The sequence below is a fragment of the Lontra canadensis genome, unplaced genomic scaffold, assembly GCF_010015895.1.
Source record: "Lontra canadensis isolate GAN:19392208 unplaced genomic scaffold, GSC_riverotter_1.0 scaffold35, whole genome shotgun sequence".
NCBI lineage: Eukaryota > Metazoa > Chordata > Mammalia > Carnivora > Mustelidae > Lontra > Lontra canadensis.
The window spans coordinates 9,562,684-9,588,628 of NW_022631029.1; the positions used below are offsets into that span (position 1 = coordinate 9,562,684).

Consider the following 25,945-nt stretch of genomic DNA (forward strand, 5'->3'; position numbering starts at 1 on the left):
GCATTTTACCCTGAAGGAGAATCTGAAGGAAAGACTCCTACTCAACTCAGAATCATGTCAGCCATTACAGTGAGGACTAGCCCAGCAGCAGGCTTCCTTTGTGACTGGCTGACTAGAGAGTAAAGTTCTAACCAAATGTAATTTACTCACACAATTTCTTTTGAATGAGCTTTTTTTAAGAAAAAAAGGAAAAAAATGGCAAAGGCCTCTTCTGGATTCAAAATACTTTTCTTTCCAGGGAATCCTTGCTTTTTGTCCCTAGACTAGGAAAAGAGTATCTAAGGCGTATAAACTCCAAATTTTATTTAAGCCACTGGAGTGAGAGGCCTTCCTAATCAGGGGAGTCAGGGTGGCTTCTTGGTGCCATAGATGAGATCCTGCCTTCCCTAGGATTTATTTGTTACAAGGAAAAAAATCAGGAAACAGTTCCGTATCATCCTCACATATGGCAGGAGCTGAATTTCCCATCCTTCCTCTGATGTCAGCTCAGGTTTACAAAGTCTCTGCTTCCCTCTAGGTGGAGGCCGAGCTGATTGACAAGCTGGACAGCATGGTGTCAGAAGGGAAAGGCGACGAGAGCTACAGGGAGCTCTTCGGCCTGCTGTAAGCTGTTTCAGCCCCTGGTACCCCACGCTGGGGGAGGGGATGAAGTGGGCTGATGAAGGGTACGGGTGCAACCCACGCTGGTGGGCAGGCTTCAGAGGGTGGGTATCAGAAGAGACCTGGATCATTCCTAGTCAACAAGAAGATGGCCTTATGGCAGTAAGTCCGCTCAGGGATTGCCATTGTTGACTAAAAAGGTAGAGACAGGTGATAACTCTGAGCTCTTAGATTTGCTGATAGAAAAGGGAAATCATGTGTCTTCGTAGCATGCACTGTATCCTGGGCAAACAACCCATGGGGACTCAGTGAGGGCTCAGTGCTGGCATTTCTAAGAGGAAAAAAGTTAATCCCTGGTTTGTAAGATGGTTCAGTCAGCTTGGGAAAAACACTGCCATGGGTATTGTGACTTTAACAAGCTGTACCCACTCTCCAGGCCAGTTTCCCTGTTTGTAAAACCGGGTAGTTGTGCTGAATGATGTCAGAGGTTCTCCTAGGTCCACCATTCATAGCTTCTGTCTTGAACTGATGGAGGCCAAGAGACCTTACAGGACTTGCCACAGGGCTAAGTCCAAAGAGGGACTCAAGGATGCTATGGTCCTCCTAGATAAATAGTGATGGTGGACACTTTACCTTCCTAAAAAACAAAATCTTAAGACTCTTACAGGTAGAGAGTCCCTTCCCATCTTACTCATTATTTCCAGCTTTAATACTTTTCTTTGTTTCAATGCCATTTTGAAGATAAGCCTGTAACATATTTTTCCAATAATAATACTGTACATTTACTTAGAACTTTACAGTATGCAAAATGTATACTGTATACATGCCTATGAAGTGGGCAGGGCAGAAGTCATCTTGATGAATAGGGTTGATAAAACTGAGCTCAGGGAAGTGTTAGCCTGCCCTCAGTTGAATGATCAGTGAGAAGCAGGTCTGTGGGGGAAAGACCCAGATCTTCCAGTTTCAAGAGGGGATGATCTTTCGGCTATAAATTCTGCCCACTTTGTTCCTTGATGAGTCATATGATAAAATATGAATTTATTTGAAAGGTAAATAATTCTTATCTGTGAAAATGAATCCATACTTTAGTATTGTTCTTTTAGCTGAAGATGTTTCTAATTATGGAAATAATACAGAGAAATCTTTTCCGAAGTCACTAACAGTTGATTTTACTGCAAAGCAAAAAGCACACAAATAACTTGTGGTTACTAATTACTTGACCAAATAGGGTTTCATAAACTCTTCTAAATCACGTCTGAGGGCTGAAAGCTGCAGAGGACCATGAAACAGCATTTCCCAATTTGTGTTTTGGGGAAGATGCTGGGGAAGAAAATAAGTGGATCATGAGCTAATCAGTTCAGAAAAGATTCAATTAAAATTGAACAGGCTTCTGTACTGTAGGACTTCTCAAAGCCTACCAAACAAAGAAAATTGTGAAATCTCTCCAACAGGTATATGGCCGGCATTTCACGGGCTTGTTTGCTCACAGAATACCTTTCTCAGCCCTCCAGGACAACAGAGCTCTATAGAATAGTGTGGGAAATCCTGACACAGTGGCTTCATCCACACAGCTCAGAGCTCAGAGCAATTGTGCTGCCCTCACTCTCTAGTAACATGGGTCACATGGGAAACCCTCACTTTCCCAGAGTCTCATCTCAGGCCATGCACTGTGTGGGGAAGACCATCACCATCATGGAAGCATGAATGGCAGCCAGGCTGGGCCTCTAGCTTGGCCTGCCATTCCAGTTGACTGTCACTACTTTCAGGGAATGAGGGACAGTGTGGAAAGGAATCAGGGGTGAGACCTGGACCTGGGCTTATTACAGGAGCAAGCAGAGTGTCCAGGTCATCATCCCCTAAGAGAGATTTGTGAGAAGGCAGAGAAACCAGAGGCTGCCCTGAGGTACGAGCAGGGGCTGGCAAATGAGAAAAGGACCTGGGCATTTAGCTCTTGGCTTTGGTACGTTTCACACAGAAGCATCCCCTGACGGTGGAGATGACCAGGTCTAGCTCCTGGACTCGCTTACTGCCCTTCATACTGGACTGTCCAGATAAGCCAGAACATTTTTCTTGGTTTACATAGAAAGGTTAGTCTGTATGTTTGCTGAGGATTCCTCTCGAGCAGTGATAGAAGTAGACGACCAACTGCAAGACCATCCTCAGGGGGCTCTCACTCAGCTCCTGTTTCAGAACAAACCTCACAGCATACACCTAAAGGGCTGGGGCTTCAAAACCCCTTCCTCAGTTCATTGGCACCCTTAGGAACTTACACAGGAAAATGGAAAATATGCTCATCTGTTCCTGCCAGTTCAGTAATCACCTTGTCTTTGCTTTCTGCTGCATGGAGTAGAACCCAGCTGTTTGGGCCCTACCCCAGGTAAGACTGCAGTGTGGTAAGTCTGCCGTCTCCAGATCCATCACAGGCCCCACGGGCTCTGGGACCTCACTCTGGTGCCCAGGAAAAGCTCATGAATTGTACATTGTGTTTGTTTCCCTTACCTCCTACCAATAGCCTGCTGGAGAAGGTCGAACAGGAAACATGGCGTGAAACCGGCATTTCCTTTGTGACCTCAGTCACCCGCCTCATGGAACGCCTTCTTGACTACAGGTATCTTCTCAGACACCGACCTACCTGACCTCTTCTCTGATCAGGATGCTCTCCTCAGCAAGGACATCCCCAACTATAAAATTAAGACCATGTGGCCTTCAGGGGGAGGACTGCTCTGGGTTTTGAGTGCCATCACCAGTCATGAGGAATCTACTGATGGCCAAGGAGAGAAAGGGAAAGAGCCTTCTCCCAAGGGTGGGCCAGGGCTTCCTGGGATTCCCTAATATGTGCTCCCAGGGGATATTCCAGGGACATGCTGGCATCTGGCTTTCCATCCAGAAAAATCAAGGCTCAGAGAAATGGCCACAGCAGAACAATGCAGGAAAGAGGGTCCTTTGTGCAGATGTTCCTGAGAGCCATATGGCAGATGGGCAGCAAGATGTCACCTAGTGCAGAAGTGGGACCTTGTAGGACTTCCAGTTGGTTTTTCCAGGGACTAGGGACCCTATTTTTCCATACCTCTATTCTTTGCCTAAAGTCTGCTTATTTCTGTCCCTTGGTCCTGCCATAAATAGATTAGAGGAAGCAGATGTGAGCTCAGAAATCTTTATGCTGTGTTCAGTCTGAGAGTTCATGTAAAATTTGTTTTTACATGAAGTCTTGGCCTTCTGTCATATCATGGCTTTTGAATTACTCCAAAAGTGGCAGTGAAGCCCCTGTTACAGGCTTATTCTCTCAGCAGAGTTCATGTGGTGGCTAGAGGAAGGTGATAGGGAATGAGGAAGAATGACAGAGTAAACCCATCACCAAGCAATAGTTGTCTCCTCTGTGCTATAAGATGTGCAAACACAAAGGGAGAGTACTTACAACCAGTGTATCAAGAAATTAGGGAGTTTAGGCCACCTCCAGCTGCTGCTGAATAGAGGGTACTGCTATGCCAAGACTTCTGCTTTGCAGAAGACTCAGGTGTCCATCCTGTGCACTAGCTGGGCTTGGAAAAGGAATTCCTGAGAAATGGGCTCACTTCTTAAGCATCTCCTTTTCTGTAGCACAACTGTGCCTTATGAGGTCATAAGTGGCCTTTTGGGGACCTCTTTTAGAATAGTGAGCCCCCTTGCTCATGCCACATCCCCAGCCTTTTCTGTACCTGCCATCAGACAGGGAAGGGTGGACAAAATTCTGTAACCTCCCCCTCACTGAAACATTTACTAAAAGTCAGCTCTATTCCGCAGCCTGCTAGAAAGAGCCAAAATTAATTTCCTAGCCTAGTTCTAGCTGTCTGTTTGATTTTTGTACCTACCTTGTACAAACAATTCAAACTCATGGCCAAAACCAATTTCATTCTCTTCCATTTCTTGTCTCAAGAATAGTTCCTAAAAAAACAAAGTTCATATTCTTTCATGTGGCGTCAAAGCCCCTTCATAAACTGGCCTTTGCCCACTTATTCAGCCCCGTCCCCTGACAGTCCCCACTAGCCATGTGCATACCCTAACCTCCTAGTGTTGTTCTTTGTTAACACAAAAGGAAACACCACAATCCTTATGATGGCTCTTATCTGTTAAAAATATACCACATGCTCTGTGCTTTACAAACACTGTCTCTGATCCCATATGCAGCCCTGAAGGATTTATCCTTGTTTTCATCAGTGAAGAAACACCATTGGTAGGAAATGCCATTACTAGGATCTGAACCCACATCTGACTCAAGAGCCATGCCCTCTCCCCTCACCCATGTTGTCCGCACTCACGTCTTTCCCTTCTTTCTTCTCTATGTGCTGTCTTCTCCCAAGAGTGCCCTTTCTACCAAGTCCCATCAAGGAGGCTTTCCCAGATAGGAGCTCACCTGGATCTTTGCACTTCTTCCAAAGCATCCAAAGCCCCTTGGATGATGATCATTTGTCACCTTTCTGACTCATTCAGTTGAAGAGAGTGACTTCCTGAGGACAGGGACCTTGTCCTTATCTCCCCGGTACCCTGCATGGAGTTTTGATGATCCTCAGGCAGGTGTATAGTACATACTGATTGACTAGAAGACCATGAAGGAACCAAGAAAGTCTCTTCAACCCCAGTGCAGTTTAGTTCATCAAGGACCTACTAAGAAAATAGTTGTTGACAGTTAAATATGTATACATTGATTACACAATTAATTAATAGTTTATACTCCAGAATGACTCACCCTAGAGTGTGAGACTCCGTTTTAGCATGAACCTCCTCTGGGCACCTCTTCCGTGTTTGTGCTAATGTCTCCATCTTCTGTGAGAACAGTACTCTGTGTCAGATACAGAGGTGCTCACTGGTGGCTTTGGTATTTCCCAGGCAAGGAAGCAGAGCCCCTGGGGTTGCAGGTGGGGAAGTGGTTCTTAGTGCCCTGGAACATGCAGGGACAGAGCTAGAGTTGCCAAGCCCTTACGGATTTAATTGGAGCGCTCTATCTAGAAGAGAAATGGGAAGTTATGGAGCCTTCCAGTCCCGCCCCGCCCCGGGGCTGCTTGGGCCCTGGTCTTGCTCTGCATGAGCACCATGCTCCCACCCACGTGTTTCAGAAGACTGTTTAGGAGAGTCTTCCCTATTCCTCCTCCAGAGAAAGTGCAGGAGAGCAACGACCGCACCCAAGTCAGAGGCTTTAAAACGTGTCCTCTTTGTGGAGTAGCCACACGGAAGTGATACAAAACCACACAGAAGAGAAGAGTCGGTTGTTAGCAGTGCATGGGAGAGGCGGTCATAGTGCACAAAGGTGGGTGGGGAATGCTCCTGCTATCAACGGGTTGAGGCCAATGCTTTTTTGTTTAATTGACTTGACAGTAAGGTTCTAGTTATGGCCAAACAGAAGGTGATAACTGGTAAGTGTTTCAGATGCTTTCTAGGAAAAAAAAACAACCATTTAATGCCAAAGTAGCTAGTTGAGATGTCACTGCCCTCTCTGGGGCCAACTTATTGGAGAGACAGATGCCTCCTGCCACTTTGAGTGTTGCTTGTAACAAGTTGGCCATCTGGCCCTCCTCTTGAAAAGTCACAGCAGTTTCCTGTCCCTGGTAGCTCCAAAACACAGGCTCTGCAGTGGCCTGTGCAGGAACCCCATGTCCAGCTACAAATGAACCAAATTCCCATGCCTGAGAGGGAACCCAAAAAGGAGGACCTTGGTTTCAAATCCCACATTGTTGCCTGCTCTGATAGTAGCCCTCCACAGAAGGAAGGACATTTGACTTTGTGGAATACCATGATTGCTGTGTAGACCATTCAGTATTCCTTTCTTTCAAAGTCATCCCTCTGGGAGCTGGATTGCAGCTGGGAAGGTGGGAATAACTGAGTTTGTCCAACAATCACCCAGAAGTTCAGGGAGTTTTGATGGTCCTCAGGCAGGTGTATAGTACATACTGATTGACTAGAAGACCATGAAGGAACCAAGAAAGTCTCTTCAACCCCAGTGCAGTTTAGTTCATCAAGGACCTACTAAGAAAATAGTTGTTGACAGTTAAATATGTATACATTGGACAAGGGCTCCTGACTCCCAGCTATGAGGTTTCTCCCTAGGCCGCATGCCTGTCAGTGGAGCAAAGCCAAGACGCTCTCTCCCCCCAGTCTTAGTGCTCCACAAACCCACCTATGCCCAGCTGCCTGAGGAGCTGCATCTACACACCAGAGCAGCGTGGGGTGCCACAGAACAGGGTGCAACAGGCAGATGGGACTCTGGCTGTGCATACAGGAGGCTTCTTGCCAGATTCACCAATCTGGTTCTCCTTCTCCTCTGTCTCCTTGTGCCAAGCCTCTGCTCCTTCCAGAGGAGCTTGGTTTTGACCTCTCCCTCTCCCCTCTCTCCCTAGGGAAGGAGCGCCATCCTCAGTGTTCCCATTGTGTCTCACAGGCCAGCCCTGACCCCTCCTCCATCCAACCTTGCCCGGCTCAGTCTAGCATGAACACAGCCCAGCCCTGGCTGAAGCTACCCTCACACCAGAAAGAAACTTCAAACATGTGTTTCTTTTTAGTGCACAGGAAGGACAGCATAGGGAGAAAAGTCAGTGAGGCGGCTACCATGATGACCACGCCATGGTCACTGTAGCCACAGGGTCCTGAGGCTAGGCCCTTGGAGCGCAGCATCTTGGCTTCTATTGAACACTGTCCTACAAAGGGAGCTTTCCCTGTCAGGAAAGCTCTGTGCCTCTCCTTCTGAGGACTTGGGGATTTAACATTCTACTTTACTGATACCCTCTTCTGTGCTGAGGATACTGGTTGGTGCTGCTTTATGCCCTAATGTACTATCTGGTCTCTACACTCTGCCACCAGAATGAGGGGGTTCAGTTGAACAGAGTCCTCTGAGCCCTGAAAGTGGGTCCAAAGCTCAAGGGGAATTCTCTGTACAGTCCCCATCTGTGGAAGCATTTTCTTTTGGAGAGCATCCTGATTTCGTGTCTAGTCATGCTAATGCCTCCATGACCCTGGAGTCCTATGCATTGTCTCAGAGGCAGCACTTCGTGTCATGGGACATTTATTTGTGTTCTCCCATCCAGGGACTGCATGAAAGGAGAGGAAACAGAAAATAAGAAGATCGGCTGTACTGTTAACCTGATGGTGAGAGGACATGGGCCCTTCCTCCTATCTGCCCAGTGGAATCTGTCCTACGGTGTGATGGGCTTGGCCCTTCTACAGTGGCTGTAAGCCTAAGGGTTTGAGTCAGGAAATCAGCTCTGTCACTGGTATCTTGGAGGCCTGCAACTCCTCAGTCACATTCCCACTTGGGAAAGGAACGACATGAGCTTCTCTTTGGACAGAACTCCACACTGGCCTCTTGGCAAGGTCCAGTCAACCCTGACATACCCTACATCCCAGTCTGCCTTGGCCCTCATCCCCTACTCGCCACTTAGGACTCCCCCAGGTCTGCCACTGGCTGTACCACACCTGGGGAGCTGGTGTGTCTTCTAGCTGATTCTTTCTCTTTCTGGTGCCTCCATGGCCTGCCCTCCTTCTCCCACCCAGCACACCCAGGGCTTTGGCCAGCCTCCTGGAGCTCAGGTATGGCTGCTACAGGGGGAAGCCTCTCTCATCTTAATGTGTATTTCCTTCTCTCTTACAGAATTTTTACAAATCTGAGATCAACAAAGAAGAGATGTATATCCGCTACATCCACAAGCTCTGTGACATGCACTTACAGGCTGAAAACTACACGGGTGCGTGGCAGGGGGCCAGCTGTGCCTTCCCCTGAGGACAGACAGGACAGGAATGCACAGCAGGCCGGAGAAGGCTCTGAGCTGGTTCCTGCCAGATCTTAGCAGAGTGGTGGGGCCTGGGCTGCGCCCTCACCTGGCTCCTTTCCCTCAGCAACTTTGTAAAACGTGGTGAAGAGAGAGCAGGCAGAAATTCCTCCGTGCCAACACGCCTGTCCTCTGGCTGTGTGAGGCCGCTCTGCTCTCTCTGTGCCTCCAGTCCACCAACTCTGAGGCCTCACGGGTAACCTCCAAATTCTGACGTGCTAGGTTCAGGCATCCTGAGCTCAGTGTCACTCTCCATGAGCACAGCCTTCCTGAAGACCTCCACGGCCAGAGCTAAGTGAGGCCACAACACAGAAAGAGCCACCTAACCCTGGGCCTTCCAGAGCTCACAGGCAGAACTGCCTCACACCCTAGGCTCTCCCTCCTGCAGCTGCACAGAGCAGCCGCACTTCGAGCTCCCGATGGAGAGCATGTCGAGTGCGGAGAGCATCCACCTGGCTTCCTGACAGGCCAGATGGGGGTGCTTTCACTGTGTGTACAATTTAATCCACACTAAAGCCTGTGCTTTTCTTTTTCTTTTCTTTTCTTTTTTTTTTCTTCTTTTGTGGGAGATGGGCAGAGGAGGAGAGAGAAAGAGAATCTTAAGCAGACTCCCCACTGAGCACAGAGCCCAACACAGGGCTCAATCTCACGACCCTGAGATCATTACCTGAGCCAAAATCAAGGGTTAGATGCTTAACTGAGCCACCCGGGTGCCCAAAGGCCTTTTCTAATGGAACAAATTGAATAACATGTCAACCTGCCTGTCACACCGTTTACTGAGCGCTATGCTGAATCAGGAGAGCATATGCGTGCACGGGGCTCCTGCCTGATCACCGTGTGTCATAGTTCCCCCCAGATAGCCACCTTCCTCAATGTGGTGACCAGCCACCACACCCTACCTCTCGAGCCGCAGGACTTGAATTTGTGTGACAAACCAGGAAATTCAAGCTATTCTTGTCCATAAACATGACTAGAATTAGCTGGATCTGTAGAAACTCAGAATCCTCCCTCCTCATCTCAAGATGTAAGAGATCGTTTGCTATAGATGCCACCTTTCCTGACCACACAGGTTGGCAGGAATTAAAATCTGAAATGACTGGGCTGAACCTGCCATTCTCAGTGTCTGCTTCCACCCATGATTCCAGCAACCCTCTGAGAAAGGGGTGAAGTCATAGACTTTGATAAATTTCATGTACTGTAGAGGCTTTTACTAACTCCTTGAGGACTGGGCCATGACTAAGAGGCCAGGTCAGGGATCTGGACAGAGAAAGGATGCTAAGCTGTGTCTCTGGTGGCCTCAGGAGTAACATCTGAAAGGATATAGTCAGAAAGAAGAAGATTTCTCCTGGTTTCCTAAGTTTCAGAGGAAGGGCTCTAGTGTGTCAGAGTCTTGTCCCCAGAAAGAAAGGACTCCTCACCCCAATCCAGTAAGGAGGCCTGTGCATCCCTGGGCAGGAAGGTCCAGTGGCCAGAGCACAGGCAGAGAGGCAATGACAAGGAGCCCAGAGAGTGGCTGCAGGCAGGTGTATCTGGCTAAAACTGGAAGTGGGTTCTGGACTAGTTGGAGATGAGGTTCTTCAGTCATGGGGAGCAGACTTGAGTAGGGCCTTGAAGGCGAGGCAGAAGCTAGAACTACCTACCTTGCCAGTAGGAGATGCCCACTGAAAATGAGCAAATAGAACAGGAATGAGTGGTGGTTGTAATTCAGTGTGACACATGCCTTAGAATTGAGGGAACCATAGTATTTTGGTGTTATTATTTGTTTGTTTTTTTAAGATTTTATTTATTTATTTGACAGAGAAAGAGAGCAATCACAAGTAAGCGGGGGAGGGAGCAGGCTTCCCACTGAGCAGAGACCTTGACACGGGGCTCAATCCCAGGACCCCAAGATCATGACCTGAGCCAAAGACAGAGGCTTAAACCCCTGAGCCACCCAGGCATCCTGGTGGTGGTGTTTGATATAAGCTTCTCCAACAGTTGCACATATAGGGTAAGGTGCCACTGGTCCTTGGGCCTGGGTCCGGCAAAGCTTTGGCTCCTCCAGGAATAGAGCTTTCAGCTACAGGCCCATCACAGTTACCACCACTTACACTCCTCTCTGGTCCTTTTAGAAACAGTGGAGATGAGGGCCATGCTAAGATCAGAAAATGGTTCTGGAGCCACTGGGGCTAGCTTGGAGGGGTTGCTAAGAGAAACCTGGGTCAGTGCCCACCCACAAAAGCCAGTCTGAGAAGGCTGGAGAGGAAGCTGTAGTCAGTTGACCGAAAAGGAACCCAAGAACTGTCTGACATGTCAGCATCTCCCAAAGCAAGGCAGCCTGTACACAAACTCAGGTAACCAGACCGTCCTTTACCTGGAGCCCAGCGTCAGTGAGCAACTGTGGGAGGAAGGTGCCTGCCAGGATCTTGGGCCCCTTAATGCTATGGGCAGCCCCTCTATGTCACCTTTGGTATCCAGTGTCCCTGACCTGGGCTGCACATGGTCTGCCCTCGCATCGTACTTAGCCTCATCCACTGGCACCAGGCTACTCCCAGGCCCCTGAGGAGAAGCCCCTGGACCTCCATGTTGCCTGTCCCCACAGAGGCTGCATTCACTCTGCTCCTCTACTGTGAGCTGCTACAGTGGGAGGAACGGCCGCTGCGGGAATTTCTGCACTACCCGTCGCAGACCGAGTGGCAGCGGAAAGAGGGACTGTGCCGCAAGATCATCCACTACTTCAACAAAGGCAAGGTAGGGCCATTAGCCAAGCCTTTCAGCTCTTCGGCTTCCACTGTGTTGCTTCCACCGTCTCAACACTGACGGGCCAGGCAGAGGCTACAGGGGGCATGAGGGGCAGTAAGCTCATGGACGCCCACGTGTGTGTGTGTTAGCTTTGGAGGCAGCATAAATTTTCTCTGGGGAAAAAACAAATATATATATGTAACAGTTTAATTCTGTGGCTTGGAAGCCAATTCCAGGTTGAAGGTGTGAGAGACGACCCCACTGAGCAGCTTGGCACATGCTAACGCTCCTACCACAGGGGCTTCTGGGCCCCCACTGACACGTATTAGATTTACTTCAAGAACTGATTTTGTTTTCCTATTCTGCTGTAGAAAATATGAGTTGTAACAATGAGTGGATTTTAACCTTGGTCAAAGGCGGCCTGTCCTCCTTCTCAGTGGTGGCACATCTTATCTTGGATTTCCCTCCCTCACAGCACAGACTGGACTGTCTCACTGGTGTTCTTCCCCATCAAGCTCAAATCTGTGGGATTGACAGGCACTGTCAGCATTGGTTTTAGCTTCCTGGGGACTCCCCTGCCATCCTGCTCCCAACCCCCAGAGGGCTCTTCGTGGGGCCCTCTGACTGCCTACAGTAGTCTGTGGCCCACGTACTGCAAAGGCTGGTTGGGTGGATTGTTGATGCTGTTTGGTCATTATTCAGCTTTGAGTATGCTTTAAAAAGCTGAATTTTTTTAGTTTTTATTTATTTTTTTAATTTCTTTTCAGTGTTTCAGAATTCATTGTTTATGTACCACACCCAGTGCTCCATGCAATCCTTGCCCTCCATAACAGCCACCACCAGGCTCACCCAACTTCCCACCCCCTGCCCCTCCAAAACCCTCAGATTGTTTTTCAGAGTCCACAGTCTCTCTTACAGTTCATCTCCCCCTCCAATTTCCCCCAACTCCCTTCTCCTCTCCATCTCCCCATGTCCTCCGTGTTATTCCTTATGCTCCACAAATAAGCAAAACCATATGATAATTGACTCTCTTTGTTTGACTTATTTCACTCAGCATAATCTCTTCAGTCCCATCCATGTTGATACAAAAGTTAGGTATTCATCCTTTCTGATGGAGGCATAATACTCCATAATATATGGACTATATGGCATATATATATATGCCATATATATATGGCATAGTAGTCCATAGTATATGGACTACATCTTCCTTATCCATTCGTAAAAAGCTGAATTTGAATCACTCCAGGAACTGTCATGGCTGAACCCCTGACTTGCATGGAAATTAAGGTTTTTTAAGGAGTTTTTTCATCTTTAAAAAGAAATGACTTTCTTTATTAATGACTTTCATCCATAAATCAGAAAACATTGGCCAGTTTTATATAACATAGGAGAAATCTTTGTCAAAAGAATTCACCCATGTAGGAAGCTTTCCAAACCCTCAGGAGCTCTCAGCCTAGTCCAGTAAGGAGGCCCATGCTCAGTGCTTGGGCAGCCCCATGTGACTGAGCCCCAGTGCCATCCCGAAGCCTCATCTCCTTGCCTGTCCAGGGCAAGGACGCAGAGCCCCACACCAGCATACTTTCAGGCCTGTCCTTCTGGCATTCAGCCCACCTGGAGCTGCCATCCACCCACATGCACAGCAAGCCTGGCCAGCTTGGAGGGGCCAGCATGAGCGCTTTGTTTTGTTTTTTAAGATTTTATCTATTTGAGAGAGAGCAAGAAAAAGAGAGCATGAACAGGGTGAGGGGCAGGGGAACAAGCAGACTCTCTGTTGAGCAGGGAGCCTGATGCAGGGCCTGATCCCAGGACTCCGGGATTATGACCTGAGCTGAAAGCGGATGCTTAACCCTGTGAGCCACCCAGGTGCCCGGTGCATGAGTACCTTTAGTGTAGTTGTTCTCTTTTCTTTCCTTGGGCACAGAGGATGGAGTGGCGAGTTAACCCAATCTGATGGAGCTTACCAGCAGGACAATAGTTCCCGTCTTCACTCCAAACTACACTAGTGTTTGGAAAAGGAGGTTTACAGCCTACTATAGACAAGAGAATCAAAATGCAAAACCTGCCCAAGTATTGTAGATGAGCAGGACGGGGGAAGGACCAGAGGCTCTTGAGGCCACCTTCTTGAGGCTCTCCCACTTCTTCTGGCAACCCTGTTTTTTGCTGTGAGTTGCTGGGGGAATAGGTTCTGTGCTGAGTGCAGACCCCTAAGTGAGCCCTTTCATAAGATCATCCTCAAAGAGGTATTTATCAGATTCATTCTCTTGGTTTCATACAGAAGACCCAACTTCTGTGTTTCTCTTCCTCGGTACAGAAACCAGTGGATAGAACAAGTGTTAGAACCAGTGGAAAAGGCTAACTAGTTCTTGAAAGCCTTCAGGTTTTGGGTTTGTTTTTTTTATTATTGAACTCAAAAAAGCAAAACCTGGCTGTTGCAGAAGAAGTGTTCCTGTAGGGTTCTTGGTGCCAGGAGAAAAGCTACCTTGGCAGCAGGAAGAAGGCAGAAAAGAAGACTCTGGGGAAGGACAGGTAAAGGGATTCTGGTCTCAGCACTGCCAGCACACTCTGCTTCACAAGGCAGGCTCTCTGCTTTTCTTACACACACACCAACCTCTGTCATCTGCCTGGTACAGACATCCCAACATTCTGTGGTTTCATGTGCATTTCATGAGCACCCAGAAGGACAGAGTCAGAAGTTCAAATCCTAGTCATAGTCTAACCCAGGACCATTCTCACCAGTGGTGAGGTGGTTAGCCTGGAAATCTGCCTCAAGCTGGACTGGGCTCCAGTCCACAGAGGATCAGCATTCCCAGACCAGACCAGGAAAGGAGCACTCAAAGGGCTTGGCAGAGTGGGAGTTGAAAGAAGGAAGGAGAGGTATGAAGATGGGAACTGGTCTTCCACCACAGGGCAGAGGGAGCAAACAGAAAGGGCAGCTGGACAAAGGTCTCGGACCCTTGCTTATCTGAAAAACAGACCATCAGGACTAGAGCAGCCTTCTCCATGGAGCTGGGCTTGGGCTCTCCTGACGTAGGGTTACTGTTACCTGTGCTCTTCTGAAGGAATGATGAATCTGTTGCTTCTAATAGGCTGTGTGTAAACAGAATTACAAAGACTGTCTGGAGTCCCCGGCCTGCACCTGCCTTCCCAGTTTGATTAGAATGAGCCCTGAGTCAGTGTAACTTCCATGCCATCCCTGTCAGAGGGGCCACAAAGATGTGTCATAGCACACATCTGCCAGAGCTAGTGGAAATAATTGGATTTCAGACATCGGTAGGAGTTTTAGAGTTGGCTTTGCCTCCTGCCCGAAGGAAGGAGACCAGAGAAAAGCTACAGTGGGGGTGTGGTGTACCTGCAGCATGTTCCTTACCTGTGTTGAGAGGCAGACCCACCAGATTCCAGCACAGTCCCTGAAGGCTGACAGAATGTCTTCGAACTCTTGGTCCTAGCTCGCTCTAAAGATAACTAAGGGATAGGTGGGAGGAGAGTTTAGAGCAGAAGGGCAGATTGCACAAAGTAGGGCAGAAATGCCAGCAAGGCAGATGAGCATTGATCCCAGGAGGGGAGAAGACCTGTTTTACTGGGAGCTGCTGTCAGCAGACGGAGTGCCTTTAGTCCCACGTGGGGCCCTCTTCACCCAAATGAGCAGTTCCCCACAGGATGCTCATGGCAAGTTGGCCAGAGATCTGTGCACAGCTCAGCTGCTTAGCCAGCCCCCATAGAGCAGCCTGGCAGGCAGACCCTGCAGCGGGTCCTTGGCTGAGACCTGCCCAAGTGGCGCTCAGAGCCAGAAAGAGGGCTGACACTTCCCACTTGAAAGATGCATTGTGGGGGTGTAAGAGGTTTCCTAGCCCACTAAGGTAGAGGCATCATATTAACTCAGGGATCCAGAGTCAATTTCAAAATTCCCTTTGAGGGGCACCTGGGTGGCTCAGTCATTAAGTATCTGCCTTCGGCTCAGGTCATGATCCCAGGGTCCTGGGATTGAGCCCCACATCAGCTCCCTGCTTGGCAGGGAGCCTACTTCCCCTCTCTCTGCCTGCCTCTCTGCCTACTTTTGATCTGTCAATTTTTTTTTAAAAAGTCATTGTTTCCACCCAAATTTCCATTGACAGATGAATGGATAAAGACGAGGTGGTATATAGATATATAATGGAACACTACTCAGCCATCAAAAAGAATGAAATCTTGCCATTTGCAACAACATGGATGGAGCTAAAGGGTATCATGCTAAGCGAAATAAATCAGTCAGAGAAAGACAAGTACCTTATGATTTCACTTGTATGTAGAATTTAAGAAACAAAACAAATGATTAAAGGGAAGAAAAGAGACAAGCCAAGAAACAGACGCTGGTGCACATTCCTGGCACCAGTTTCAGAGTATGACTGACAGGTGCCAGAGGGGAGGGGTCTGGGGGAAGGGGTGAAATATGGGATGGAGATGAAGGAGGGCACTAGTTCTGATGAGCACTGGGTGTTGTGTGGGAGGGCTGAATCACCATATTGTATGCCAGAATCTAATATTACACTGTATGTTAACTAACTGGGATTTAAATAAAAGCTTAAAAAATAACAAAAATCATTATTACCTTCATGAACTTACTAAGTACATCTTTATAGAGTACCTGCTCGTGCCTGGCAGTGCTCTAGGCTCTGAGGATAAAGTAAATAAACAGGGTTCCTGCCTTCATGTAGTTTATCATCCAATCGAGACTAATACAACAAAAAAGTAAATACTTTTTTAAGATAACTGGAGAGTAATGAAACAGAGAAGGGGTCAGGAAGTTCCCTTCCTTAATGAGGTAGTCAGAAAAAGGCCTCTTGGAGGTAGAGACATTTGAGGAGAAACCTGAAAGCTACACCTTGAGCTAGAAAGGCACAGCACCGCGCGTTGTCCACAGACTCATCCTGAGTGGATGTTCTTTGTGACAGATGAGCTGCAGGGGGTCTTCGGTTGTGCCTTCTGATGTGTTCCATGTGAGCTGGGGCTGTTCTGAGGAGGTCTGAGGTGCTGACGCCTTATCTTTCTTTCTGACGCAGAGCTGGGAGTTCGGGATCCCATTGTGCAGGGAGCTGGCGTGTCAGTACGAGAGCCTCTACGATTATCAGAGCCTCAGCTGGATTCGGGTGAGCTTTGCCCCTTCCCCAGCCCAACCCTGACTGGAGGTGCGAGCACTTTCCTGGCACCAGTTTCGGAGTGAACATTCACTACAGGCCTATCCCTTGTTTAAGTGCTGTGGACAGTACAGGAGAAGCAGAGGCCATGGTTCCTGCCCTCAAGATCCTTGGCAGTCTGACTGGGGAACTAAAAAAATGATATGATCCAGACCCCTAGAGCCACTGGTGCTCAAGAAAGGGAGAAGCACGTATGCAGGATAAGATGGCGGGTCCAAGGAGGAGGTAGCAGCTCAACTTCATGAAGAATCCTTTCCAGAAATATTTTGTTCAGGAAAATTTTGTAAGATCTGAAAACTTTATAAGATCTTTGCATGCTTTGGCTTGTGGTCACTTTAAAGCACCTTGTTCTTACTCCCTTCTTTGATACAAAATACTCAAAAATTAAGTGAAATGTCCCATAGACTTCGAAGGTCTCCACCAAATTTTCTTGGTTGCTGGTGCTGGGTTCTGAGTCATAGTAGCTGCAGACTACATTAGCAAAGAGAAGTCAGAAGTCTCCCCTCCTCTTCCACCCAGTCAGTGTGGCAATGTTCCCTGCCATGTTTCCTCCTCCAGGTGGGGATTTGGGTGTATGTAATAGATGTGGTTATCTAGAAGTAGCTTACTGACTGGTCTTTGAAGGCCCTTGCTCTGCAGCAAGCCGGCTTGATTGAGTGCATTAAAGCTGTCTTCCCAGTCAAAATTCAGTGAGTTTTTCTGAATGTGAAGCCAGGACAGCCCATATGAAGAAACATACTGACCTGAGTAATGCTAGATATCATGGATATTACTTCAACTTTTAAAGTTTAAAATCTCTTAAATTGGAACAATACCAATAATGCTGGCAACTGAGACTTTCTGTGACTGTTAGCCTCTTTAGTTAGATGATGAATAAGAGCAACGCAGTTGGACTGATGGAAAATAGTGCTGAGAATAGCTATTAGCCAACTATAACTAGCACTAGCCAAAAGTCACTTGGTATAGTGAGTATCAACCAAAACCAGAGATCTGTAGGGGTGGGAGGAGTCCATGCTCAGCATGTGCCCCTGAAAGACCAAAAACCAAGAATCCTGGATCTGTGTGGGGTTGCGTCCACCCGCTGCATAGGAGGGCTTCCCCTTCCATCAGGCAGCAACCTGGGGAGAGGCTGATCATGGCCAGGGGCTCACTTCTACACAGCCTGTGTTGCCATGTTCTGTTTCCAAAAGATGGTATCTACTGGGGCCTGGGAGAACTTGCTTAGGACACCACTAGCAGTCAGGCCAACCTGAAGGCAACTGCCTTTCTCATTCACAGAAAATGGAAGCCAGCTACTATGACAACATCATGGAGCAGCAACGGCTGGAGCCTGAGTTCTTTCGGGTTGGCTTCTATGGCAGGAAGTTTCCTTTCTTCCTTCGGGTGAGTCCATTCAGGTAGTCACAAGAACTTATATCATATTCTACACATAATTCATTTATAACCTGTTTTTTTTACTTTTTTCCCTATTCTACTGAATACTACTTTTTGAAGGACTAACTAGACAACAAAAGGCATTTGGCTTTATTTGACTGGACTGACTGCCAACTTTAGACTTTGTTTGACTCTGCTGTACTATTTTGTAGCTGTCTGCAATGCATGAGGGTGATTTTCTTACCAACCCAAATTCCTGCAGGAAACGACCAGGGTCTGAGAATGTCCCATAGGTATGTCTAGAAACCTTCCAACTTCAAGTTCCACTGCCTGGAATCCTCCATTGTGATTATTCTTAACCAGATAGGACACCGGTACAGCCCTGACCTCAACCGTAGGCTGACTTCGTGAGGTTTGTCATGGAAGATGTTGGCTCTTCCCGCTGGCTGTCCTGGAGGCTCTGCAGCCAGGGTGGAGAATCTGTGGATTTGAAAGAGATTTGTGGGAGCTGCCAAATAGGATCTGGCTGTGGAAAACCTTTTCTAGGCCTCCAGCTCCCTGGCCCAGGATAGTGACAGCGATTTCTCCCCATCGCTTCCTGGAAAGCTAAGTTGGGATACCAACAAAGCGGAAGAAATGACTGAGCACAGATGTGCAGACCTACCAGCTGAGTAGCTGTGATTCTCTTCTTTATTTCACAAAAGCCAGAGGCTCCGGGAGAAGTCAGCCTGGGCTTGTGGGCTGTAGCCCAGAGGGCTTCACTGTGCCAGGGGACCTCAGTGAAGCTGTGCTGATGAAAGGGCCTTGGGCTGCAGTTGAGACATAAGACTGGCTCTGACTGTCCCCAGTTCCAGTGTATCGCTAAAGTTCCGGGTCTCTAAGTCTCAACAAGCAGCTGTGAACATTCATAGAATCTCTTTGATGTGTTTAGGATCCTGTCTTAGCAGAAAAATTGCTTTAACCAGTGAGCAATGATGAGCTTGATATCACATCACAGGTCAGTTGGCCTTAATGACTCCTTAAAAAAAAAAATTTTTTTTAAAGCCAGTCTGCTAGCAACAGAGTCCAGGCTAACCACATTTCAGATGTAAGGCAGGTCAACCTGCACATTTCCTAGGCAGTAACCATTCTATGCTAAAAAGAAAATTGACTTCTATAGAAACAAGTAATCCTGACAGGGGTAGCAAGCCCACTCTGCCTAATTGTGATCCTCAGGAAGGCTCCGGTTCCATTCCACAGTAGCATTTCTAGAAACAGAATGTGAAAGAGGAAAGGGTCTCCTCAGGAGGGGGGGACTTGCTCACTACCTAGGGACAATTACCTCAAGCATTTCAGAAGTGGCATCTTTGTTGTCCCCACCATCATAGATCATGCAAAAGCCATGGACGTGGAGGTCAGCAGAAGGGAAAGACGAAATCACACAAGAATCAGAAACCAGAAGCATCTCTAGAAAGTCCTTGGACAAACTAATGGTTCTGGCCTTGTGACTTCCTTCTTTCTCATTTTGTCTGCAAATGCTGCTTTATTGTCATTGTATTTTCTTTGTTTTGCCCCATAATTTCTATATCAGAAACCAGATTTTACTCTAAAACATCATTATTTTGGATATTATAGAATCAGGCCCTGGTATGTCCCATTTCTGTCCCTGCCAAACAGGAAGTCTCTGTCACAGTTTGCCCTGGCTTCCACCCCACATGCTCATGTCACAGGGCATCTCAGCGTCTCAGGAAACTCCACAATTTCTGGCAAGTAGGACTTAGTGTGGGACCTGCCTCTGGCCCATCCAAACAATGCTTGCAAACAACGGTCTGAATGTTCAAATGGGGTTTCAATGGTGCCAGTAATGGAGGAAAAATAACAGTGGGTGTTAGGAAATGTCACCCATCAGTGTGTCCTCATCTCCACACAAGGCGCCATCCCAAGGGGCTGTGTTTCATGCATATAGATCTGCCTTGCTGAGCCACATGCTGCCTTCCCTTCCCTCAGCTGCTCAGTTCAGCTTTGGCAAATGGAGTGAGTCCCAGTGGAAGTAGGAAGTGTTTGTCTTATAGATGGCAAGAACCAAGAACAAAGCAGTGGCAGCCAGATCTGTCTCACGTGAGGATGCTGGGGCTTTCACACAAGCAAACTAGAAACTGACAACCAGCCTCAAGGTCAACGCTGTGTGCCTTCTTCCTGCTGGGTTTTCCCCAGAAAGCTAGGCTAGTCCCCCACATTCCTTGAACACATAGGCCATCTATTACTTTAGCTCTGTCAGCTTGGTTTCTCTGGACCATCTGCCTCCCTCGCTTCACAAATGTGATTATCTACTAATCTGCACAGAGACAGGAAAACATCCAGCCCTCCCTTCTTGCAGGAATTTCTGTTTCTCTTCATTTGACCCACAAACAGCTACTGGTGAGGATTGTACATTTGCGAGTTGATATGAAAAGACCAATTCTTTATAATTATCTTTTTTGTCAGTTCTGCTTCTCAAGCTAGGGACTTAGAAGTGTCTCTTGCCCTCTGACTTGGTCTGTCCACTGGAGAGGCCAGCCTGCTCCTCCCGACCTTGACTTCCCTTCTGATATTGTTTCTCATTCAGATCCATCCAGACATGTGACCAAGCCTTAGCTGAGTTCTCCCATAGTAAAAAGAGAAGTGGAAGGGGGGCAGAAATTCTTTCCCAGAAAAAAATCTAAGGTCCTCCAAAGCCTGGTCTGTGATCATCCCTGTGCTGGTGGGTGTCCAGCTGGCCCCCTGGACCTCTCTGTCTCTCTTCCTCTGAAGACACACGGGGGAGCGGGGGGGGTGGGGGCAGGGAGAGGGCAGGGCTGCCAGTGCAACTCCTTCACGAGAAGTTGCGGCTGGCTAAGAGCCTAGTGCCACACCCTGGTAGTGATGCTGCTTTGTCAGAGTGGCCCTAGTGAGGCAGTCAGGCAGGCAGACACATGTCACCAGAGGTCTAGATGTGTGTCCCATTCCCTCGGGACCAGCTGTGAGGTGGGCAGAGCAGCAGGGCGGAGGGCTCCTCGTCATGCCCTCAGCCCGCTAGGAGAAAACCTGAGCCCCAACTCAAAGCAAATATGATATAACACAAAGTTTTAGGAAATGTGTGGTTCAGATGATGTCATTTCATCCATCTTATGCGATTGCAAAGATGTACTGCCCATCAGTAAGTAATGACTGAACACCTGCTGGACCCTGGGCCACATTTGGACTCTTTCTCCCAGCTAATAAAAGTGGTCCTTCAAAAGCACCCATCTGGTCACCGCTCCCCCTGTTAAGACTTCTGTGGTGGCACCGCTAGCCGTCACTCCTTGGCACACCACTGCAGGCACCTTCCGCACCCTCCTACTAGCTCTCCACACATACATTCCTTCCTCGGCACCTTGTCTTGTCCAGGCTGTTGCTGCCCTGGTTGACACCATAGCCTCCAGAGCGCCCTTCCCTACTCCTCTCTCGGAGCTGGCCCAGATGGGCCTTTCAGGCCTCTGTTCAGGCATGGCTTTTTCTAAATCCCACCGCCCTCCACCTCACACCCCTTCCTGGGTAAGGTTCTTTCCTTCCTCCAAGCTTCCCATAGCCCGTGCCCTGCCTCCAGGCTGCTGCATCACAGTCCAAGTCTCCCTTTTCCTGTCCCTCTCCCTTCTGGATCACCACTTCCCCTTGGCAGGGACTGAGTACTGTGCGCCCCATGCCTGTCGCAGGGGCCCCTAGGACATGCTTGTGACATGAGTAGCTGTTGACACCCCTGAGGAGGTGGGGGCCAGAGGCAAGGCAGAGAGCAGGCTCTCTTGTTCGCGGCAGAACAAAGAATACGTGTGCCGTGGCCATGACTACGAGAGGCTGGAGGCCTTCCAGCAGAGGATGCTCAGCGAGTTCCCGCAGGCCGTTGCCATGCAGCACCCAAACCACCCCGACGACGCCATCCTGCAGTGTGATGCCCAGTGTATCTTTTGATGCTTGGTTGGGGGAGGTGGGCTGGGGTCCGGGAGGTGAGGCCCACCCAGTTAGCTGTCCCTCTGCTGTAATGTTGGCCTTACAGGCTAGGTTACCCATCAGTCCTGAATGGAGTGTGTCCTCATCACATCGGACCACACTCAGCAGGGCCTTCATACCTCATGTAGACAGCCATGGCATGCTCTTAGCCGTGGAGGGCCTGAAGCAGGGCTTTGGGGGGACCTCTACACCTAGGCTGGCTGCTACCGTGACCTTGGTCCCCGCCTTGCCCTGTGAAGGAGCTGCCTAGGCATCCAGGAGCAGTCACTCAGCAGGGTGATTTGGGGTTCCGTAGCACTTTCGCCCCAGGGATAACCACCACTCTGTGCCCTGCTGCGCTCCTATTTGTCAGGAAGATGGAGGCACAGCCCAGGGGGTGGGTGTGGAGGGCGTGGGGAAGGAGATGGGGAACACCTGTGGTTTTAGTGGCACTTGGGAGTCTCTGGGCACAAACACTGGCCTGCCCCTCCCCCCCTCACACAGCTTCCTGGGAGGCCTCATGACAGTCACCCTGTCTGTACAGGCTTGTTCCAGAGAGGGAAGGGCAGGTGGACCCCCATGTTATTTCTCCACAAAAAAAAAAAAAAAAAAAAAGTATTTTTATTAAAAGATTGTCCTGCAGTAAATACAGTTTAGTGACATGGACAAACCCTGGCCCTTAGAACTTTCTTGCTCCTGCATGGTGGGCACCTGCCTTCTCCTGACCCCTCTCCCTGCTTTCTTGGCTGTTGACATCTCACCTTGGCTGAGTGCTCAGGAGATGCACTTTCTCCAGCCAGAGCTGGGAGTGGGCAGACAGGGAAATTCAGTCTAACGGTGCTTGGGTCTTGTCTAGCCCTTGGGATGCAGCCGCTGCTGTCAGTCGGGAACAGGGGCTGGGGTGCTCTTTTCTCCTTCAGGGGATGACCAAAGTCAGTACTCAGATCCACCGTTCTGGCAAGTCTGGGTTTTCCCTTCACTTCCTGCCCAGACTTGCAGATCTATGCGGTGACGCCCATTCCAGATTACGTGGATGTCCTGCAGATGGATAGGGTCCCGGATCGCGTCAAGAGCTTCTACCGTGTCAACAATGTGAGGAAGTTCCGGTATGACAGGCCTTTTCACAAAGGCCCCAAGGACAAGGAGAACGAATTCAAGGTGAACAACTCTAGGAAAGCCGGGGTGGTGCTTCTAGTGAGGCCAGGGGGAGGCCCCACTTTCTCGGGGTCTCACCACTGTGTCATCCTTGAGGCAGGCAGGTGTGGCAGAAACCACTCACCGGCCTGTAACTGCCTGTGCCCTCCTTGTAGAGCCTGTGGATCGAGCGCACCACACTGACCCTCACCCACAGCTTGCCTGGCATCTCTCGGTGGTTCGAAGTGGAGAGGAGGGAATTGGTAAGACATGTTTCAGAGGGGGCTGATCCCCAGCCCCAGCTTTGGGGACCTTTCTCTAAGGATTGAAGACAGAAAGCCAGACTTAGCCACCTGCCTGGCGGAGGCTGCCGCGGGCCAGTCCTGTGCCACGGGCTTTGTACACCCTCTCTCTTTGAAACCTCACCGCACCCCTAGGCGGCAGAGATTTTTAATCTCCCTGTTTACAAATGTGGAAGCTGTTCTCTGAAGCTCAGGAAGCCAGAGCTCTCTGACTTCAGAACTGGTGCTCTCCACTCTTTACTGTGCTTCTGAGTGCCTACAGATCAGAAGAGAACATTTGAAAGAAGTCAGGAAGTGTGAGGTCCACGGGAACAAGGGTGGGAATCAGCATCACTGGTCTTGGGCCCCCACTCTCTGGACTGTGCTGGGGGCGGGGTTGTCACTGTGCCTGGGATGACAGTGTGTGCTGTGTGCCCACAGGTGGAGGTGAGCCCTCTGGAGAATGCCATCCAGGTGGTTGAGAATAAGAACCAGGAGCTGCGGGCGCTGATCAGCCAGTATCAGCACAAACAGGTGCACGGCAACATCAACCTGCTCAGCATGTGCCTGAACGGCGTCATCGACGCAGCTGTCAACGGGGGCATCGCGCGCTACCAAGAGGTAAGTGGCCCAGACCACACCCGCAGCAGGCGGCCCAGCGGGGAAGGTGCTTCTTGGGGCTTTCTTCTTGAGACTCCAGCCTCCCAGGGCAGCCTTCCCAACTGCCCTCTCCGGGCTGTGCCTCAGCTGACTCAGAATGGTCCTGGGGTGAGGCTTCAAGCTCCCTCCTACTCCCCTTTCTGTGGCTTGGCTCTCCCACTGGACCTTCTCTTTTTTATTCTTTGAGCTCGGACAGATGGGTAATCCGTCTAATTATGGAAGGTGTTAAGTGGCCTCCAGGAGGAGCCCTGGAGCCCAGCCCTTCACAAGGAGTTGCGGGTGGCTAAGAGCCTGGCGCCGCACCCTGGCCACCAGCCTGGCCTGCTCTCCCCAGGCCATCTAGGCTCCCTGAGGAGCTGGGACCAGCATCCAGGCTTAGATTATTTGGCTACCTTCAGTTCTTCTAAGGCACCAAAACCACCCCTGTGACTGCAGGAGGTTCGAGCAGGCCAGGCTAGAGACAGTGTGAGCACCTGCCAAGGAGGCAGAACCTGCTTTTCAAGTGGCAGTCTCCACCTCAGAGGCAGTCCTGGAAGGAGTCTCCCGACTTAGCCTTTCCTTTCACAGGCCTTCTTTGATAAAGATTATATCACCAAGCACCCGGGAGACGCAGAGAAGATCACCCAGCTCAAGGAGCTCATGCAGGAGCAGGTATGTCATGCAGGCCTTTGGGACCAGTGGCCAGGAGGGAAAAGCTAGGCACCACAGGACCACGGCAGTTCTCAAGGGCTACCCCCTGGCTTGCAGAGTGGCCTCGTCTGTCTCCCTAATAGGTCCATGTCCTTGGAGTTGGGCTGGCCGTTCATGAGAAGTTTGTGCACCCAGAGATGCGTCCTCTGCATAAGAAGCTGATTGACCAGTTCCAGATGATGCGGGCCAGCCTCTACCATGTAAGCAACCCTGCGGGGGCCCATGCTGCACAGAACCAGCCTTTCTTGCCCAGTGAGCAAGCCAGCGCAGCAGGCCTTTGGTGGGGCGGTGGGGGGTGTTGTGGATGAAAAGCTGCTCCCGCCACAGAGAGCCAGGAGGCAGAGGTGAGTGCTGTATCCAGGCGAAGTTTGCCCAGGATCCCCTCATTCAGTCCTCTCCCTGAGGAGGAGTCAGATTTAAGGGCAAAGGATGTTTTCCAAGGTACTGCACTGGTGAAGAAAGGTTTTCATATGAGGAGGGAAAGAGCTAAAATATATGGCCCACATGTAGACATCTCTTTGGAGATATTTTCCATCCCGAGATCCTACAGAGGTAAGAAATAGTCTGAGCCAGCCCCCTCTCCCCATCTCCCTCTTTCTCCTCTTTTCCTTCCCATTTTATGCCCTCTCCTCCCCTTTCCCTCTTCCTTCTCTTTACCCTTCCCCTCTACCTCCTTTCCATCCCTCACTCCTTCTTCCTCAGACCCATCTGGTGACCCAGACTCACATCTGACAAAAGCCTGGAGTGAGTAGTATTTCTGTACTGGCTGCTCTTAGAGGGGTCAGCCAGGCTCTGAGCCTACCCCAAGCTCCAGAAGTTCCCTCGGACTCTAACCTGCCTCTTAGCCTCCACGGCAGGGTTCAGGCCAAGGACTGATGCATGCAAGCAAAAGGAGAGCCTGTGTTCCAGGACTAGGGTTCAGTGGTCTTGAGCCCCCGTTTACACGCCCTCACCCCATTTTCAACCATGAGGCTGACTCCAAGTGTTTTCTGGAGAAACTTATCTGCTCAACAGGTTGGCTGCCAGATCTCAAGGGGTGTGAACCCAGTTCCTACGGCAAGGGAAGCAGGGCTGTTTGGTGTGGGGCAAGGCCGTCAAGGACAAGAGGTTCCTCTTCAGGGATGATCATTGGCCTGAGGGAGGCTGGACCACTCAGATTCAGCGGATCTGGCCTGTTGGGGTTCACTTGCCTTGTTCTTGATGCTGGAGCTTCTGGTCATGTCAGGCGCCCAGTGCAGGTCTCAGCATTCCTGCACAGGTATAGATGGCACGAAATGAAAAAAAAAAAAAGAAGAAGAAACTTGTCCATAGTTTGACAGGTGGACACATTTTCCAGAGGGAAGTCCACAAAGCCTGAGATCTCCCCTTTCTGTAATGATTCTCCCACGGTATTTCAGGGTGAAACATTGCAGAGAAAGTGAAAGTCTGGTGGGTATTCCATTATCTCTCACTCTCGGCTGTCTCTGCTGTGTGCAAACTTCCCTGTCGCAGCAGGCGACCCAGGTAGGCTAGAGCCTGGCCAATGGGGCAAGGGATGTTCTCCGCCATGCAAGGCCGT

At 49.5% G+C, this 25,945-nt stretch overlaps 1 protein-coding gene across 6 annotated transcripts in view; it reads left to right on the forward strand.

The window, feature by feature from the left end:
• Positions 1–25,945, forward strand: part of DOCK3 (dedicator of cytokinesis 3) — a 581,779-nt gene that overhangs the window by 541,298 nt on the left and 14,536 nt on the right. For all 6 annotated transcript variants that reach the window (XM_032868163.1, XM_032868164.1, XM_032868166.1 and 3 more), the window contains exons 33-46: positions 518–603; positions 2,951–2,977; positions 3,113–3,208; positions 7,653–7,713; positions 8,216–8,309; positions 10,975–11,123; positions 16,154–16,240; positions 17,567–17,671; positions 21,452–21,593; positions 22,614–22,780; positions 22,933–23,019; positions 23,479–23,658; positions 24,265–24,348; positions 24,471–24,587. In XM_032868163.1, the coding sequence (XP_032724054.1) occupies positions 518–603; positions 2,951–2,977; positions 3,113–3,208; positions 7,653–7,713; positions 8,216–8,309; positions 10,975–11,123; positions 16,154–16,240; positions 17,567–17,671; positions 21,452–21,593; positions 22,614–22,780; positions 22,933–23,019; positions 23,479–23,658; positions 24,265–24,348; positions 24,471–24,587 (1,482 nt within the window). The remainder of the gene's footprint in view (positions 1–517; positions 604–2,950; positions 2,978–3,112; positions 3,209–7,652; positions 7,714–8,215; positions 8,310–10,974; positions 11,124–16,153; positions 16,241–17,566; positions 17,672–21,451; positions 21,594–22,613; positions 22,781–22,932; positions 23,020–23,478; positions 23,659–24,264; positions 24,349–24,470; positions 24,588–25,945) is intronic.